This window comes from Hemiscyllium ocellatum, chromosome 26 (assembly GCF_020745735.1).
Source record: "Hemiscyllium ocellatum isolate sHemOce1 chromosome 26, sHemOce1.pat.X.cur, whole genome shotgun sequence".
NCBI classification, from domain to species: domain Eukaryota; kingdom Metazoa; phylum Chordata; class Chondrichthyes; order Orectolobiformes; family Hemiscylliidae; genus Hemiscyllium; species Hemiscyllium ocellatum.
The window spans coordinates 40,094,975-40,115,179 of record NC_083426.1 but is presented as its reverse complement, the minus strand read 5'-3'; the positions used below and the strand labels follow the sequence as shown (position 1 = coordinate 40,115,179).

At 38.7% G+C, this 20,205-nt stretch overlaps 1 protein-coding gene across 2 annotated transcripts in view; it reads left to right on the top strand.

The window, feature by feature from the left end:
* The window catches only part of LOC132828425 (signal peptide, CUB and EGF-like domain-containing protein 3), a 364,946-nt gene that overhangs the window by 83,461 nt on the left and 261,280 nt on the right, over nucleotides 1–20,205 (top strand). For both annotated transcript variants that reach the window (XM_060845529.1, XM_060845528.1), the window contains exons 2-3: nucleotides 4,980–5,102; nucleotides 7,741–7,866. In XM_060845529.1, coding sequence (XP_060701512.1) covers nucleotides 4,980–5,102; nucleotides 7,741–7,866 — 249 coding nt within the window. The remainder of the gene's footprint in view (nucleotides 1–4,979; nucleotides 5,103–7,740; nucleotides 7,867–20,205) is intronic.

The following is a 20,205-nucleotide window of genomic DNA, read 5'->3' as shown; positions in this document are numbered from 1 at the left end:
CAATAATTTATTGTATTTAGTTGGTAAGCCTTGCTGGTTATTTCTTGAGTGTTGAATAGGTTTTAATGGCATTAGGTGGCAAGAATCAAGGAGAGAAAAAATCAAATTGACCTAAAGTTAATGAGACAACTTGCTCATTCGATTTTAGAATCGTAGAGTTTTTACAGCATGCAAACAGCCCTTTCAGCCCATTGTGTTCATGCCAGTCATTTTCCAGTACTTGGCCCACTGTGGCTGTGATTAATTCAACCTTTTCTCTGTCCCTCACCCACCTAAGGCTGGACCCTGACTAGACCCTCTGCCCTTCTCCCTCCCTGCTGGACTTGACATAACTGTATTGTACTTTGGTACTTTATCAACGGTCAAAAATACTCCTAAGATACTGCAGGTCTGGAGGACACCACTATATCCAATTTTAGACTTTGAACTGGTTACTTTGTATGTCAAGTTACAGGACAAGGGACCAAATAGCTTGATCCTACACTTTTATAAAACTGCTAAACATATTTAGTCTTTCTACAGTAATATATAGTATGGACAAAAGCTTTATTGTGGACAGAATCATGGGAAAATAAATAGGGGCCAGACTTGGATCATCTACAAAGTTTACTGATTAATAATCAAAGAGAATTTGCCAATGACAAATTAAGGGACAACATATGACTGAAAATATGACTGTTTTATGTTAAGAGTCCCATAACTGAAATGGACTTTGTGAAAGGAATCATGTGGTGATCTCTGAAATAAATGGTGCATAAAATGTCAGTTTATCAAACAGAGTTGTTGGTGTTTGGAGGATATAGACACTATCATTACTCTGTGGGTCAAATCCTAAATGACCTCACATTTTCTGTCATACTGCTCCTTCTGTGGAAAGGACCTCAGACCTCAGCTGTCCGTGGGGTAGAGTATAGAAGAACAAGATTTGTGTCGTGGTCTGTAATTAAATGATTGTGACATATGTGACAAGGCAATCAAAATAACTCCCCAGCTGCCGGGAATGGATCCTCATGTTCCAGGAGGATCTTGTGAATTGAGGGTTGTAGCAATTGTAGGACATGCATAAAAGCAGCTGCTTAAGTGCAGATGTTAGTTGCATGTTCAAGATGGTGGACTTCATGGACTGCCTAAATTGGACTAAAGGAGTGGGGGAAAGAATATACGGTGCAGATCCCAAAGTTACTTTTGTTTCGTAAACGGTCATGAGCTGGACAAAGAGCTTCTTTTGGTGCATGGCAGAGGTTTTGCAGAAATCCTGACACGTGTTTGAGTGGAAGTAGGCATTAAAATTAATCTGGAATAACTTTAATTTAACAATCTTGTATAGAGAATGGAACGTCCATCCTGGTGCATTGCATTATGTCATATCAGAAAGATGATATATATCTAAAGAGGCAGAATAATTGTCGAGTTGTCAAATGTTTAATGTATGTTTCTGTACTATGGATGTTATGTTACTTTGCCAGTGGATTTGATGGTAATGAGGTTTATAAAATTCAGTGGGAGACCTTGTGTCCATCTCTGACCTCCCTGAGATTTTCCTTAGACAGGTGAGGCATTTGTGGCCCCATAAGAGCTTTGTCCTGCCACTGGAAGCTGCTGGTTCCCCACAGTATGGGGAGGCCCTTGTGAGACCAGAAGCCTGGCAGCTGAACTTTAGCTAGGCAGGCCAGTATTGGGCAGGACAGAGGTAAATTACTTTCCTGATGTCCTGGACCTATTTGAGACAAGCTCTGTCAGGGTCAACCCTCCTTTCACGCTTCATGCACTTCTTAAATCCAGTTCCCACTCCCCACACTGACACCCATCACCTCAGATTTAGTTGGGCTTCTGGCCATGGTTGGTCTGCCTGTACTCGGCCTGAGCTTATTAGCAAGGTTGGTCTGCCTGTAGCAACTGCTCTTGGCTGACGCTGCTAGGATTACACAGCCCCTAGGATTGGTTACAAAGACACCGATGGAAGGCTTACCTAATGACATTTCATTCTGAAGGAGATTAATCAGCCCATTCTTCCGGAACTGGCTTGGCCATGTGAATTGGTCATGCTAAATTGCCCACAGTGTTTGGTGCATTAGTCAGAGGAAATGGGCGTGGGTGGGTTACTCTTCGGAGGGTTGGTGTGGACTTGTTGAGCTGAAGGGCCTGTTTCCACACTGTAGGGAATTTAATCTTAAAAAAAAGTGAGCATTATGACTTAGTGCTTTCTCCCCATGCCCTTGCTTGCCATTATTTCTATTCAGATAATCAGGGAATGCCCATTTCCACCATGCTTCCAGAGAGTTCATTTCAGACCCAAATACCAATTGGATGACAAAGGTTTTTCTCACATACCATTTGCTACATTTGCAAATCACTTTAAGTTTGTGCCGTCACGTTCTCCATCCTTCAATGGCAGGAGCAGTTTCTTTCAGTCTGCTCGACCTAGATTTCTCCTGATTTTGAAAACTTCTGTCAGATCTTGTGTTAGCTTGCTTTCCAAGAGAAACAATCCAATATGATCCTCTCTGATCTTTCCTCATCACTGAAGGTTCTCATCCCTGAAACCATTCTTGTAAACTCTTCTGCGCTCTGTCCAATGCATTCACATCTTTCCTGTGGCCAGACAGTAATCCATCAGAGGTCAAATTCATGATGTATGTCTGTTATCCCCTATTTTATGTTGCCCATGTTGTTTGTACCAAACTACAAAACGTCTCATTTCCCTGAAATGAACTTCATCCAACATCTATTTGTCCACTCCACCAACTTGTCCACGTGTTTTTGGAGTTCTACACTGTCCTCCTCACAGTTGCCTAGTTTTCCAAGCTCCATGTCATCTGCATCCTTTAAAATTGTCCCCTATAGATCAGGAAAAGCAAAGATCCCAGTATCGACACCTTGGGCACTGACTCCACCAACTTCCTCCATTGATTATCACTCAGTTTCCACATTGCTGTTGTCCTTTTTCATTCCATGAGCTATTACGTTACCCACCTGTCGTATTGATTGCCTTTTGAAATGCTATATATATCAAATCAATGGCACTACCCTCATCAACACTTTCTGTTTCTATTTTTTTAAAAAGCTCCATAAAGTTAGTTAAACATGAGCTCACCTTTAGAAATCCATGCTGAACAGCCCACCATATTCTAAATGACTACTAGTTCTATCCCAAGTTGTTTCTAGAAGCTTCCCTCTGCTGAAGTTAAATTGCAAGGTCTATAATTGGTTTATTTGATTTGATTTATTGTAGTCACATGTACCTAAATACGGTGAAAATTGTATTATATTATAATTTTTTTGAACAAGAGTGTGATGTTTGCAATTCTCTAGTCCCCTGGTTAAATTGCTGTGGCATAATTATCGCAATCATTGATGTACTGTCCCCTGACTTCCTCACTGGGGTGGGAATTATAGAGCTCTGAAAAATCCAGCTGATAATATACCCATTGAATGTCAGACCAGTAATTGTTTCTTGTTACATGATGTAAACTCTAAGAAAATCATGATTGAGGAAAGCACACGCATTGACCTTGCTAATTTAAAGCAATTGTTGGAATATGAGGTACATGCTTGTATTGTGTATCTCTTTAAATACATTCTCATAAAGATGTGTAAAGGTTAGCTCAAGTTCCATCCTTTACCATTTGACTCTTTGGATTATGACATGAGGGGAAGGATAGTATTGGGCAACACATCAAACTTAGTCGCCTCTTCACACAGTGTTCCTGCAAGTGTCTTTACCTATATGTAGGTCATTGGATAGCGATTAGGATCAGGAATACAGGATGATTTTTCCCTCTGTAATTCTCTTTGCATTTCACTGGTAGATTTCTATTAACCCAGGATGATTGCAAATGAAATTGTTCTGGCCATTATGACTGTATTGGTCTTTACTATTATTTGGTCTTTATTGTTGTGAGGCCTGAATAATTTTCTTTTGGATGATCCTTGCATTGTTTTCATTAATTGTCAAGAAACGGTTTGAATTGATTTGTCCAATGAAGAAGCAATTTTAAATAATTTCTTTCAGTCTTAAACCTTTTTTGGATGTAACCAAACCTTCAGAGAACCATCTCCCATCTTTCCTCCAGTTCCATTTCTTTCACCAGACCTCTAGTTTATGAGGTTGCCTAATTACAAACCAATTTGCACTTGGTTGCTATGGTAGTGACTTGTATTAAGAACAGATTTTGTGCAAGTTGGGTACCCATTTTTAGCTCTTTCCGGAAGTTTGGCATAGGCTGAGCATTAAGCCATTTTAATTCCTGAATTTCTTTTTGCTATCGAAAGAGAATCTACTCACTCAATTCTGACAGGAATCGATATGTCAGATTTGGAACCTAGGTAATCAGGGCAGGTGGGGAACTCCTGAGGATCTGACAATAATCTTCACTGTCTGCTGATCTTAGCCCCAAAGGAAATCATGAAAAAAAAAATGAAGTTAATTTCTCACCTAGTTCTGGGCTTTCTCCTTCCTCTCATCAGATTTTCCTGTTAACTTTGACACTGGCCATTGGTTGCAAACTTACATTTTAAACTCATATCAAAATGCAACTTACGTCAAAGACCCTCACCTGTTGATAACAACAATAGTGTGAATACCAGGATCTCATACAGACTGGTGCTTTTGGGAATGGCGTTGGGTGTTAGATTTGGACCAAGGGCCTTTCTCCTCGCAGTGATATTGAAGAGAGAAGAATTTGTTTACTCAGAGTTGAATCTCAAACCTAGCCGACTAATGTGAAGATCATTCATTTTACACAGTGAACTTAGCAAAAAATGCCCTGAATAAACTACTTACTGTCAGTTAACATTAAGTCTTTTCATGCATTAGACTGTTCTGTATCAGATGGCAGGCAGATAGGAAAACTGTCTGTGTGCTGACAAAGCAGTACTAGATCCAAGACTAATGGATTTTTCACATTCCACAGTAGATTATTATGGTTAACACACTATAATAATAATCCTTTTCTAACATCTCATTTTTGCTGTTTCAGATGTTGATGAATGTGTTGAAGGAACAGATAATTGTCATATTGATGCTATCTGTCAGAACACCCCCAAGTCATACAAATGCATCTGCAAGTCTGGATACACAGGAGATGGCAAACAATGTGAAGGTAATATCATGATCTCTGTTAGAAAGCTCATAACAGCATCACCTAAAGAACAAAGTTTTGATTTTATTTTCTATTTGTGCTACAATGACACCAATTAATATTATAAGGAAAATTTATGTCAGTCTCGCCCTGCTAGATGTTCATACATTCCTGTTGTGCGCACTTCCTATACTGGAACTAGCCAAAACCAAGACTGTGGAGAAAGTGTTTGTCACACGATGACATGTCAACTGGAAATAGTTGAAACAGAAAGTTTCAGTCTGAATTATGTGACCACAGTACCATAACCTTCTGAAAAATGAATGAATAATACCAATATTTCCTGTATTTGCGTCATTGTATGCAATTTTTTTTCAAAATTGTGGTCAGTGGGATTATTGCTCTTTTTTGCTTTGTAACTGCCTCCATATTTTTAATTGAAATAGATGTTGTTCCCAGATTTGTAAATTTTCCAATATCAACACAAGGCAAGCCAAATATTTTGACATTTAGAAGCTTTATTAAGGTGCTGTCATGGGAGAATTCCTTATGATGTTGATAAATCTAAAACATTAAGAGCCATTGTATTTCAAAGACAAAGTCACCGCATAACATTTGAAGTGCTACTAAATTGTTAACCATGGCTTCACAAATATTATACATGAATATTTCTGTTTATGACAAATTAATTTGTAAACAGCATTCAAGTTAGTTATATCAATTGTGAGGGGAGTAGAATAACTTCTTCCCAAACAAGTAGCCAAAGTCTGGAATCATTTGAAGTATAATATGATCAATTAGCAATAATAGATCTTTAAATTTTAGTATTTTCAAGTTGAAGCCAACTTATTGCTTTTTCTTGTGATGAGATACTACACACACTATTTTACAATAGTTAAAAATCCCACACCAGGTTATAGTCCAACAGGTTTATTTGGAAGCATTAGCTTTCAGAGCGCCGCTCCTTCATCAAGTAACTAGTGGGACAGGATCATACGACACAGAATTTATGGCAAAACATTACAATTAAAATGACATGTTGAACAAACCTAGATTGCTGTTAAGTCTTTCATCTTTTCGAATGCATTGCAGGTTTCAGTTCAGAAGTATGTAAATTTCAGAACTACTTTTAAGTCACATTCTCAAGATAACTTAAGACTTTATAAAAAAAAGGTGACATCTCAGCTCAGACAATGTATTAAAGGTGTGAGGTTAGAATCTGTCTGTATCCCAATCTTGAGTCAGACTGGCTCTGCTTCCAAAGTAGGAAGTTTTTAAATGTTACATGGATTGACTGTCTGCATTGACTGCTTGCAGGTTGTATGCTTTTTCAGCAAACATATAATACAATTCGCAGATACATTCTACTTGAGCAAACGTAGAATGTATCAGCAAATACAATTTGTTTTATAAAACTTTAAGCTATCTCAGGAATGTGACGTAAAAGGAGTTCTGGGACTTACATATTAATGAACCAAAATCTCCAACTCATTCTAAAGTATGAAAGACTTAACAGCAATCTAGATTTGTTCAATATATAATTTTAATCGCATTACACTGTGATGGTTTGCTGTAAATTCTGTGTCTTATGATCCTGCTCTGCTTGTTACTTCATGAAGGAGCAGGGCTCTGAAAGCTAGTGCTTCCAAACAAACCTATTGGACTATAACCTGGTATCGTGTGATTTTTAACTTTGTCCACCCCAATCCAACACTAGTACCTCCACATCATGTTTTACAATAGGCAACTTGAAATCTTTAGTAGGCAACACACTGTTAACCCAAAGATGCCAATCTATCATTAAAGCAGAATGTCACACTATAGATACAACTTCCCTTCGCACCTCAGGATTGTGATGTCTGTGTGTTTTGCCTTTCGTCTTGGTTAACCTTGCAACATACCAGCTACAAACTTTCGGGCATATTCTAAAGCTAATAACTAGTCAAGCTAGTCCAATAGGAAGTGCTGCTAAGTATAAGATTTACATAATCATGCATTTGAAATCCCAACTGAGTTTAAACAATGTCCTGAAATGAACAAATCACTGCAAATGCAATCCTTCCTTCTTGTGCATTTGCCATATTAGATGACATTAACTTGCTGATTCTAATCCATTCTATTTAATGTAATTCCACCAATTTATTGATTTTAAAAAAGCAAACTTATGTTCTTATTCATGAGATGTGTTCCATCATTATGCAAGTCCCATCAATTGTTAGCTGCTGCTAAGATATACAGCATTTGATGTTCATAGAGTGGAAACGTTTTTGCGTTTAAGAATGGAATGAATGTCGTAGTTGATGGACATACAGGACGCATTGTTGAATACTTTTGGTCAATTGCATGGCTCCGATAATCACTGACAAGGACTCCGTTAGCTGTATGCATAACCATAATGATGGGATGCAGTTAATTGGCTCTGGTGTAAATGCAACTTTCTTTAGTCACTTACTAAGCACCACAAGTGATGATTGGGTAATTCTCTTAATGTTAAATGGGAATATGATCAAATAAATTAAATGGGTATGGTAGAAATTGAAAGAAGTTTATTTACATCAATGGAGCAAATGAGTAATCTTCCTGTGTTGCTTCGAATTGGTTTAAATGATCTTTGTTTTTTGTTTTTTCTTGACTTGAACTCTCATTAATTGTCTTCCAGATATTGATGAATGTGACAATGAATACAATGGAGGCTGTGTTCATGAATGCATAAATATTACAGGAAATTATCGCTGCATGTGTTATGATGGTTTCAAATTAGCGCACGATGGTCATAACTGTCTAGGTAAGCACTTCAATTCAATATTGACTGATAATCCACTGTATGAGAGATTTCTATACCTTTAGTCCATTCTCCAAGTATTTCTATACAGGACCCAAACTCTCATGTTTGTGCTGTGACAATGCAATGAATTGTTTTATTGAGAAACCAAGTATTTAGCCTGGGTGATGTGATTATTATAAAGAACACACATCATAGACTGTGTTATGAACTTTGAACTATAATACACAATCATTTGGTGAAGAAATATTAACATGACACATTATCCATTTTCAGATGGCTAATACAATCTTTGAAAAGTCGCTCTGCATATAGCTGGGCTGGCACTACCAAAACTAACATAATTTCTACAAAGGGGGAGAAAGTGAGGACTGTAGATGCTGGAGATCAGAGCTGAAAATGTGTTGCTGGAAAAGCGCAGCAGGTCAGGCAGCATCCAAGGAACAGGAGAATCGACGCTTCGGGCATAAGCCCTTCTTCAGGAATGAGGCCTCATTCCTGAAGAAGGGCTTATGCCCGAAACGTCGATTCTCCTGTTCCTTGGATGCTGCCTGACCTGCTGCGCTTTTCCAGCAACACATTTGCAGCCATAATTTCCACAAACACTGCTTTTGAGGATGTGTGTATTGTGTTCTTCATAAGATTCTTACCTGAGATCCTGCGGTTTAGTTGGAAGCTTTTAGAAACATAGAATGATTTACAGAACAAAAAGGGTTATTTGGCCCATTATATCCATACTTTTTGAGAGGAATAGTGGTGAATTGAATGAAATGCACAAGTGAGAAGTATCAATTTGGCTCACTAGAGCTTCGTAAATTCAAGTGGAGAATGATTTTGAAGCAACATATGAGTGCATCTATCCGTAAACCTTATCCACAGAACAGCAATCACTACTACCTCAATCTAACCTTTTTGACGTTTACAGTAACATTGTGTGGCAATCAGAAGAGTTCCAATTTAATTGGAACTTCTAATGTGAGTTGTTTTCGAACTTGTTGTGACCTGGGCAAAAGTTGACTCCTTGTCAATTCATTTTGCAATGATACTTAAAACCAGCAAAGAAAGGAGATTTGCAGCTTCTTTATTTAAACAGGATTTGTACCTATCTTCTAGAATCTGAAGTACTTAATTTCAGAATCACACTTTTAAAGCTTTTCAAGATAGGACTATAGAAAATGGCCTGTGACTTCAGGTTAACATCATCTTGAATAATACTGAGGATAAATTTTTTTGTGCTCAAGAATATCTAACCTTTTAAAGGAGAAATTTCTGACAACAGAAATTTTGAAGATGAAGTATGGTTTATATGATTAGAGAATGAACTCATTTATCCACAAACTATTTTGATCACCATTTGGCTCTCATTCCAAAATATGAAGAACTATTTCAGAAATAACACTTGGGTGGCACAGTGGCACAGTGGTTAGCACTGCTGCCTCACAGCGCCTGAGACCCGGGTTCAATTCCCGCCTCAGGCGACTGACTGTGTGGAGTTTGCACGTTCTCCCCGTGTCTGTGTGGGTTTCCTCCGGGTGCTCCGGTTTCCTCCCACAGTCCAAAGATGTGCAGGTCAGGTGAATTGGTCATGCTAAATTGCCCGTAGTGTTAGGTAAGGGGTAAATGTAGGGGTATGGGTGGGTTGCGCTTCGGCGGGTCGGTGTGGACTTGTTGGGCCGAAGGGCCTGTTTCCACACTGTAAGTAATCTAATCTAATCTACTTCATTAGAATGTCACAAGTAGCAAATGACCACTCCGTGTCTATGGCTTTGCAGGTCAATCTGAGACATTTTTTAAAAATTAAAGTGCAATAGGAACACAACACTTTCCTACTGAATGTGGAAATTGACCATTTATCCTCCCTTCAATGAACAGCATAAATAGGTATTATGTTCCAGTTGGAGAAATAGGTCAACTGAGCTTTCTGAAAGAACTTACTGCTGTGCCAGTCCAGGAATAGCCTGTTTGGTCAATGCATCATCTGAGAAAATTAGGTTCTTTGTCTGGTTTCGCTGACCCAATTTGCCAGTGCTGGTTGGAAAGTGAACTGCAGCAGACAGAAGATTAATTTGAATGTGATTCATTGAAGTTTGTCATTAAGCATCTGATACAATAAGCTGTCCATTGGGGTTCATGTTGAAGCATCTGTGATTATTAAAGTATCTGTGGATGCAGTCTGCCAAAAAGAAGGGAGCTATGTCTCATTCACTTTCAAAGCAGGAGAAGCACTTCCTTTGCTGCATAAAGAAGGCAAACATTTAGATTAGATTAGATTACTTACAGTGTGGAAACAGGCCCTTTGGCCCAACAAGTCCACACCGACCCGCCGAAGCGCAACCCACCCATACCCCTACATTCACCCCTTACCTAACACTCCGGGCAATTTAGCATGGCCAATTCACCTAACCCGCACATCTTTGGACTGTGGGAGGAAACCGGAGCACCCGGAGGAAACCCACGCAGACACGGGGAGAACGTGCAAACTCCACACAGTCAGTCGCCTGAGTCGGGAATTGAACCCGGGTCTCAGGCGCTGTGAGGCAGCAGAGCTAACCACTGTGCCACCGTGCCGCCAACAAATTTATTGTGAAATGGTGATTCCTTGTATTGCTGCTCTGCAGTTGCCAGCCAAAAGCATGATCATACACTGGTATGCAGTTCTGAGGAAGAGTCACTGGAGCTGAAATGTTAGCTCTGATTTCTCTTCGCAGGTGCTCCCTGACTTGCTGAGATTTTCCAGCAATTTCTGATTTTGTTTTTGAGTTTAGTATGAGGTCAGGTTATTCAGGGGATTGTTGGAAGAAGGTTTTGTGAAAGGAGGTACTCAACTGTGAATGTGCATAGATGGAGTCTGTTGTCTTTCTGAGTGCAAATGCAAGGGTCTTATCAGTGTGCCCAAACCATAATTAAGGAGGAAAAGGTGATAAGCAGGAATTAATCTCAATATAATGTTAATGTTCTTTAGAATTTGTGATCAAGTAACCTACTTAACCACCCGTATTTCATCTTTAAAGACTGTGTTCAGTTAAACCCAAAGCTGAAAGAATGTACAACATTGTGAATGCTCAATTTGGAATGAGCTATGGATGTAGCTAGCCATATTTTAGTGGGCTTGGGCACTCCTTGGTGCTATATCAACTGTCTCAGAAAGTTGAAGGGAATTTAAAAGGAATTGCAAACATGATACTTTGGCTGTGGGTCTGTTGTGTGAGTCAGGTGATGAATGTTGCCAGCAGTCAAATCTAAGTATAAACTTCCTTCATTTTGTAGCATCTTTTTCTGTTGCTATGGCACAAAGGAATTCTAAATGCTAATTCTAAATAGCCAATAACGCCCACAACACATGGAAGAATGCATAAAATCAACAACTTGTTTTGTGTTTCCAATTCTTTTCCAATAAAATAAACTTGTTACATGGACATGAAATTATAATCTTTCTTCCTACTTCATTATCACAAATCTGTTCTTCAGTGTGAGCAAAATATTTCTTGGACAATGGAAACTAATAGTGTGTGCGGTTTATACTGCTTTTATGAAAGTCAAACTTTCAATTATGGTAAGCTAGCCAAATAATATTTAAAACAAATGCAATTCGTGTCACCTTTTTCAATATTCTAATTGTTCATGAGTTAAAATGCTAGAGGCTAGTGATACTAAGTAGCCCAAGAATGCTCAAGTTGGCTATTCTCAGAGAACACATTTTATGGTTTTAGATAAAATTCCAGATGAAGAACATTAAGAACTGGTGCAAATTCAAGAAAAGGAATCACCCCTGCTTCTTTCACAGAATAATATTTTGAAAACATATTTCTTTGCATAGTTTTGAGTGTTAATTTTGTTTTTATTTCCAAAAAAACTTGAACTTATGTTCAAAGCAGTGAATATTATAATGTGAAAGATAATTGCATCCTCACAACCAATCTCAAAGACTCTCTTCAGTGTTAAAATACCATGTGACAAGTGGAGGATCATGAATTGTGATAATATCAGTTTCCTGTCATGAGAAGGAGCTCTATTTTATATAACTTGCTGAGGACACCTAGTGTTGTACATTTACAGCACCAACCAGAATGCCTGAACCTTAGCACATTTATGTTACTTTGCTTGCTATTGGTGGAAAATGCTTCATTATTGATAATTCTTCATTTGTTCAGTTTTGTCACAGCGTGTGCTAACACATGCATCAAAGTATATTGACAGTCAATAATGGCCAATCTCTTGACATAGAGTATTTGAAAATGTGATCTGTTTGCATTGTGATGTCTTATCAGATTGTTTTGTAACTTTAATATGCTTAAATGTCTATTGAATAAACTTTCAGTTTATATAAGTCAAATTTGAGACTCATTAAACTGTTAAAAGATCTGAGTAAATGACAGAAGGTAAATTCTCATTTGCTGAATAGTACATAGAACACTCTGCATTTGAGGAAAGCTAGTTTTTCCCATGTTCCACCGATGTGATCTAAACACCCAATTAACAGAAGTATTTCCCCATTAATGTTTCATCTTTACTTTTTGTTTTCTAATGCATTGCCAGTTCTCCATGGTTTTTTAAGGTGCAAGACTCTCAACTGTTCACTTATGATAATAGGATAAAAAGCATTCTCCTTGAATTTTTTTGAGGTGGGACTGAAGTCTTAAGACTACATTTTTGAATTTGGACAAATTTCCTACATTTTGTTTGTAATGCAGAAGGACTGATATACAACCACGATTGAGTTCCCATTTACTATAAGCATAAGTCGTTGTTTTTCTGTAGAATCATAGAATGGCTACAGCGCAGAAAGCGACCTGTCATACATAAGAATTAGTAACAGGAGTGTGCAATTCAGCCTGTTGATCCAGCTCCACCATTTAATATTCAAAGTTTGTGGGAAGATTTGTAGCCCGGTGCTCGTTGTTATGGTTCTGTTCGCCGAGCTGGGAATTTGTGTTGCAGACGTTTCGTCCCCTGTCTAGGTGACATTCTCAGTGCTTGGGAGTCTCCTGTGAAGCGCTTCTGTGATGTTTCCTCCGGCATTTATAGTGATTTGTATCTGCCGCTTCCGGTTGTCAGTTCCAGCTGTCCGCTGCAGTGGTCGGCTACTGTTATAGGACAGTAGGACAAGTCAAACAGAGAACAGCCAGGGAATTCCTAGAGGCATGGCACTCAACCACAGATTCAATCAATAAGCACGTCGACTTGGACCCTATATACTGGCCACTGCAGCGGACAGCTGGAACTGACAACTGGAAGTGGCAGATACAAATTGCTATAAATGCCGGAGGAAACATCACAGAAGTGCTTCACAGGAGGCTCCCAAGCACTGAGGATGTCACCTAGACAGGGACGAAACGTCTGCAACACAAATTCCCAGCTCGGCGAACAGAACTACAACAACCATTTAATATGTTCATAACTGATTTCATCTCTGCTTCAGTCCCGGTTTTCCTGCCAGCTCTCTATAACCCTTCAAATAATTCCGAATTAAAAACCTATCTTTCTCAGCCTTAATTTTATTTAGTTTCCCAATGTCCACTGCACTCTGGGCTCGTGAATTTCATAGATTCACAACTTTTCTTCATTTCTATTTAAATGTACGACCCCTTAGCCTAAAATGATGACCTCTCATTCTAGATTGCCCAGCAAGAGGAAACATTCACTCTTTGTCTATTTTGTCCAACCCTTTTAGCATCTTGCCTCAATTAGCTCACCTGTCAGCCTTCTAAACTCTGATTAGTACAGGCCTAAACTGTTCAATCTCTCTTTAGAAAAACAAGCCTTTGATCACTGGAATTAATCTAGTGAATCCTCTGTGAGCTGTCACCCAAAGCAATTACATGATCACATGTCTGCGTTGACTCTCCAAAGGAACAGTACAGCCCTGGAGCCATTTTCCTGCCTTTTTCCTGTAGCTATGCAGATTTTTCTTTTTTCAGGTAATGACCCAATTCCCTTTGGAAAGTTTGCATTGACCCTGCTTCCACCACACACTCAGGTGGGTTCTCCAGGTCCTAAAAGCTCAGTGCCAATTACTTTCAATCAGTGCCCTTTTGTTCTTGACCTTGAGAAGAATATGTTGGTATTGGTGAAAGTACAACATGGATTTATAAGAATGATACCTGGACTTTAGGAGTTAAGTTATGAGGAGAGCTTATACAAATTATACCTGTTTTCTGTAGCATTTAGTAGGTTAAGGATGATCGGATCAAAGTCTACAAGATATTAACAGGAAACCACAGGGTAGATAAAGATAAGCTATTTTCACTGGTTGGGAAGTAGGGGGCATCCCCTTTAGTTTATATTGTTTCTCTACTTTCTTTCTACCAAAATGAATCGCTTCACCCTTTACAGCATTAAATTTCATCTGCCACTGCTCCCTGCATTCCACTTATCTGACTATGTATTTTTGATGTTCTACACTATGCTCTGCATAGTTCACAATACACCCAGTTTTGTATCATCCTAAAAATGTTGAAGTTATGCCCTAAAGACAAACATATGTGTGCCAATGTCTCAGTCATTTTAATATACATTAGGAAGAGTATGGGTCTAACACCAATCTCTGGGGAACTTTTCTATCAATCTTCCTCCAGCCCCACAGCACAGCCATTCACCACTACTCTACAATTTGCTGTCATACGGCCAACTTTGTTTCCATGTTACTATGTTCCATTTATTTTATGAATTCTAACTTTGCTCACAAGTCTGTACCCTACATCGAAAGTTTAATCTCTTGAATTCTCTTCTGTTGACCAGCAAAAGTTAGTTGAACATGATTTTCTCTTAACTCATCCCTGATGGATGTTCTTTAAGTAATCTACCTTTACCCAATTTGGTTTTGATCTGAATTGCATTTTAAAACTTCCCTACAACCAAGGTTAATCTGACTTAACTGCAGTTGCTGGTCTTTTTCTGTATACTTTATTAGTATAAGCTGATAGCATATTATAATTCTCCAATCCCCTGGCATCACTGCTGAGTCTAAGGAAGATTGGAAAATAATGGTCAATGTCTGTACAATTTCTGATCTCAGAGCCTTGTGTATCCCTGAATACATCTCATCCAATGCTGATGCCCTACCAATTTAAGTACAGCTAGCCTATCTGGTTCTTTCTCTATAATTTTGTAAATCACTCAATAAGCAGGAGGCACTTGATCAGCTGAAGAGGTTCAAGTCTATTGTCACTGACCATTGGGAGGAAGTGAGCAGTGCAGATGCTGGAGAGTCAGAGTTGAAAAGCACAGCAGGTCAGGCAGCATTCAAAGAGCAGGGGAGTTGACATTTTGGGCATTAGTCCTTCCTCAGGAATTTCACTGACCATTGATGAGTAGGGGCTATTCTCCATGAGTACCTGTACAACGGTTAGCTCCATAAACTAACACTGAAACAGGCATCAAATTATAACAATTAGGTTTAGAAGGCATCATATTTACGTCTAGCACCTATATAATAATTCTCAATTATCTAAACTAATTACAGTGTAATTCTACTTGACTCAGAATTCTAAATTTACTAACACCCAATTAAAGCCTCCTGAATAGGCAAGAAGATGTGTGCGATGCAATGATGTCCTGATATAGGATCCAAAGCAATAGCCAAACCTAACTTTTTTTTTGCATTGAATTTGTTCTTAAAAGACTGCTAGATTTATTTAGAAAGTCATACAAAGGTGACATTAGAAGACTCCGTGCAGAGAGGATTCAACTTAGAATTTGATAAGTGAGTGAGTTTTAAGGGTCGATCTCTTCCTAAGATCTAGTCAAGTTTGCATTTAGCACTAAACTGTAACAGTAAATATTATATTTTTCTGTCTATCAAATCAAATTGGCAAAGTATTTTGGAGGAAGGGAGTATTGGGGTCAGTATCTTAGAATCAACAGGGAACAATCTACTTCAGACTTGGAAATGTGTAATGAGGTAAGGTTAATTAATGACCACCAGAGTAAAAGATACTCAAGGTAAGAGTAATCATAACAGAATTTATGATTAACGTGCAGGATTTCACATTCAGTTTGAAGGTGAGACATTTGGATCCGAAATTTAAAGAAAAGCAATTACCAGGACAGAGTTGGTTAAAGTGGACTAAGAAATTGATTGAACAGTAATATGGCAGAGAAACAGTGGCAGACATTTAAGGAGATCTTTCAGAATTTTCAACTAAGTTGTATTCCATGGTGAAATAGATTATATAACAGGGTGCACCATCAATAGCTAACTAAGGAAATTAAGAATGGTATCTTTTTTTTAAAAAATGTACAATGCTGCAAGGATTAGAGGCACACTAGAAGACTGCAGAGGGTGATGAACAAAATAAGGAGGAATATATTTGGCAAGAAGTATGAAGACCGTTAGTAGAAGAAAAGAGTAGCAACTTCAAAGGTTTGTCTCTTAGGATGAAATTGCAGCAATAACAATGGGAGAGCAGGCATTGGCTGACATGGACCTGCCTGCACTGTAGAAGACACAAAAAGACCTCCAAGAATAGTAGAAAAGCAGAGGGCAGAAGGGAGACAGGAAGTTAATTGGCTACGTTGACTTCAGGAAGATAACTCACCATCACCATCACTACTTGTCTAATTGTTTGTGCTCAATCAAGAAATACCTCATCTTGTTTCTAGATTGACCTAGATATTAAATATTTATTCAGTAGGGTACAGTTTTTTTGTCGCAACTCAATTTGAGACTGTATAAGGCTCTGATTAGACTGCATTTGGAATATTGTGTGCAGTTTTTGGACTTGTTTCGAAGGAAGGATGTTGGGGCATTGGAGGAGATCTAAAGGAGGTTTACAAGAATGATCCTGGGAGATGAAGTTAGGTAGAGGACAGTTCACTTTGAGGAGGCAGAAGGCTGCAGAAGGATTTGAACAAGTTGGGAGAGTGGGCAAAGAAGTGGCAGATGAAATACAACATGGGAATGTGTGAGGTCATGCACTTTGGTAGGAAGAACAGAGGCATGGTCTACTTTCTAAATGGGGAGAAAATTTAGAAGTCTGAAGTGTAAAGAGACTTGGGAGTTCTAGTCCAGGATTCTCTCAATGTAAACTTGCAGGTTGGATCAGTAGTTAGGAAGATAAATGCAATTATGGCATTTACTTTGAGAGGACTTGAATATAAAAGTAGGGCTGTATTTTTGAAGCTCTATAAGGCTCTGGTCAGACCACATTTGGATATTGTGTGCACTTTTGTGCCCTATATCTCAGGAAAGATATACTGACTCTGGAATGTGTTCATAGGAGGTTCATGAGAATGGACACAGGAATGAAGAGTTTAACATATGAGGAATGTTTGATGACTCTGGATCTATACTCGATGGAATTTGGAAGGATGGATCTAACTGAAACATACAGAATACCAAATGGCCTGGACAGTGAAGATGTTGGGAAAATGGTTCCATTTGTAAGAGAGACTAAGACCCAAGGGCACAGCCATAGAGTAAAGGGAAGACCTTTTAGAACGGAGATAAGGAGATTCAGCCAGAGAGTGGTGAATCTATGGAATTCATTGTCACAGAAGGCTGTGGAGGCCAGATCAGTAGGTATATTTAAGATAGGTTTTTGAGTATCAAGGGGATCAAGGATTATAGGGAGATAGCAGGAGAATTGGATTGAGAAACTTATCATCCATGATTGAACGGCAGAACAGACTCGGTGGTCTGAGTGACCTAATTTCCGCTCTTATGGACTTATAGCTTGTCATATGAGGAGCGGTTGAGGATTCTGGGTCTGTACTCGATGGAATTTAACAGGACGAGGGGTGGTCTCATTGAAACTTAGAGAATACTGAGAGACCTGGATAGAATGGACATGGAGAAGATGTTTCTAATAGTAGAGAGCGACTAGGACCCAAGAGCATAGCCTCAGTGAAGGGATCACCCTTAAGAAATGAGATGAGAAGGAATTTCTTCAACTAGAGGACAGTTAATCTGTGGATCTCATTGCCACAGAAGGCTGTGAAGGTCAAGTAATTCAAGACAAGAGATAAGAAGGTTCTTGCTTGGTAAAGGAATCGAAGGTTATGGGGAAAAGGCAGGAGAATGTGGTTGAGAAACATATCTGTCATGGTTGCTCAGTGGAGTAGACTTGATGGGCCGAATGGCCTAATTCTGTTCCTATATCTAATGGTCTATTCAAATTCTCAATATAATTTTATCATTCAGATCAAAGTCACAAAACAGTCATCCTTTCCTTTGCATCACTTTGCTATCCCAAGAACTATTAATAAAATGGTCATTTTTGTAGCATTGGCCAAGAGTTAACTTAACAGTGAGATTTGTTAATGCCCAGGGAAATATATGTTCCCAATAATGTGCTGAGCTTAGATTTCAAACTCAATGCTTTGTTTTTTCCCCTGATATTAATAAACTAAATCAGATTGAATCCCATCTGCTTGCCTCCAGGTAACAGCTGGGAAGCACCTTGTTCATCTTGTCCTTCCTTTCTAGCTATGCATTAATTAAATTAAACTATGTACAATACTTCAAACATGGTAAAGCATCAGTCTTTGTGCCATGAGAGATTGATAGGTGGAAAATGTGCATAATTGCAACCAGATCAAAGCAGGTGCAGCAACCTCCTACCCTGAAGCAGCATTTACAAAATCTAAACCCACTTGTGAGGTGTTGGAGAGTGGCCTCATTCATAGCAAAAGAACAATGTAAACGCCATAAATTTTAAATAAACAGAAATTCCAGCTAATCGTCATCCAGTTTGGAACATTGTTACTCCCTTTCTTACCCTGTGCTGCCATTATCCTTTTATCTCTGCTCCGATTAATCTTCCTTCAATAATAGTCAACAATTAAACAGACCTGTCTGAGAATTTCTGACAGAAAAGCAGAGTGTTTGGTGTTGTCACTGTACATGGTGTCACAGTTACCTTTTTTGCTGATTTTTAGATTAAGCAGGGAAATCTCTAGGCGTCAAAAATGTGTAAATGTGAGTTGAGAATACTATCCATGCATAACAAATAAGCATGGATCTGTCTAGAATGCAAACAACATTGTGCAATCCATTGGTCTGCCAAGATATTCCCTTCCAATGTTTACTTTGGATAATAAGCTGTTGACAAATGCTACTTGTTTTAGGTGAGCAGTTTTATATTTGGGGTGTGGGTATATGTAGAGAATTTGACATTAGTTATGGCGAGGTTTTAAGTCAATTTAAGGGCTAAGAGAGAATAAATTAAGAGCAGTGATTCTTCATCTGGAGTTGTTTGAGCCCCAATGCAGGACCAACATCATCAGAGAAGTCCATTGCCCTGCAGAGTGGTGGTTATAAATTAAGGATGTAGAGGAGGACTTTTGTATGTTAGAAAAGAATTACAATGCTTTCTGGGTGAGTGTGGAGTTTCTCCCCATGGGCTGTGTGAGCTTCCACCAGGTGCTCCTTTTTCCTCCCACAGTCCAAAGATGTGCAGGTAATGTGGATTCGACTTGGAAAATGCAGGGTTAGAGCAATAAGGTAGGGGGTGTGGGTCTGGGTGGGATGCTCTTCACAGGGTTGGGGTGGACTCTATGGGCTGAATGACCTGCTTTCACACTGCAGGGATTCTGTGATTTTTCTTCAAAAACAAAGATGCAAAGGGTAAAATCCTTTTGGCCACTCTGCTTTGGTAGAGTGACAGTAAATAAGAACATATGCGTATTTTTGCCAGTCTGAAAGATGTTAACATTTGTGTGAAGGAACTGTAGCAAGTGCAGTGTACTGTGACACGCTGAACATGTGTCTGCAATCAGTGTGGACAAATGTATATTTTTCAATGGGACTAACAAATTTATAAGGTAAGCAGTAAGACTGCCATTCAAAACATTACCTCATGTGATAAACACGCTCTTAGGGGTTTCATTATATTGAAGATTTGAGAGCTTTGGTGTTGTTTTGTATTTACAATATGAAATGTTTGTCCTTTGTGGTCCATCAAGACTCTGGAGCTGTCCATGACTTTTGGCATAATGCAAGACTTTCTTTTATCTCAATCCAAAAGTATTTAAACCCCGTTCTGTAATAGCATTTATTTTTTACCACCTCCAGGCGTTAAGGTATTGAAAGACTTTGCATAGATTTACATTGGGGATTGCCTTTCTCTTTTGAAGCTCACCTTCTAAGAAGCTGTAATGCTCGCTGTTAACAGACAGTTTTTAGATTAATCAAACAACATTATTAACTTAGCCTGTATTCATCAGCTTCTAATACTCCACATATGCAATGGGAGTAAACAGTCAACAGATTAATATGGATATTGGGGGTGGGTTGAATTTAGAGGGGTAACATTCTGAAGGGGATGTTGCAATTATGTACAAGAATGACAATGAATAAACTTATTCATTGTCATTTGATGTCTCCTTTTTTCCTTAACAGAC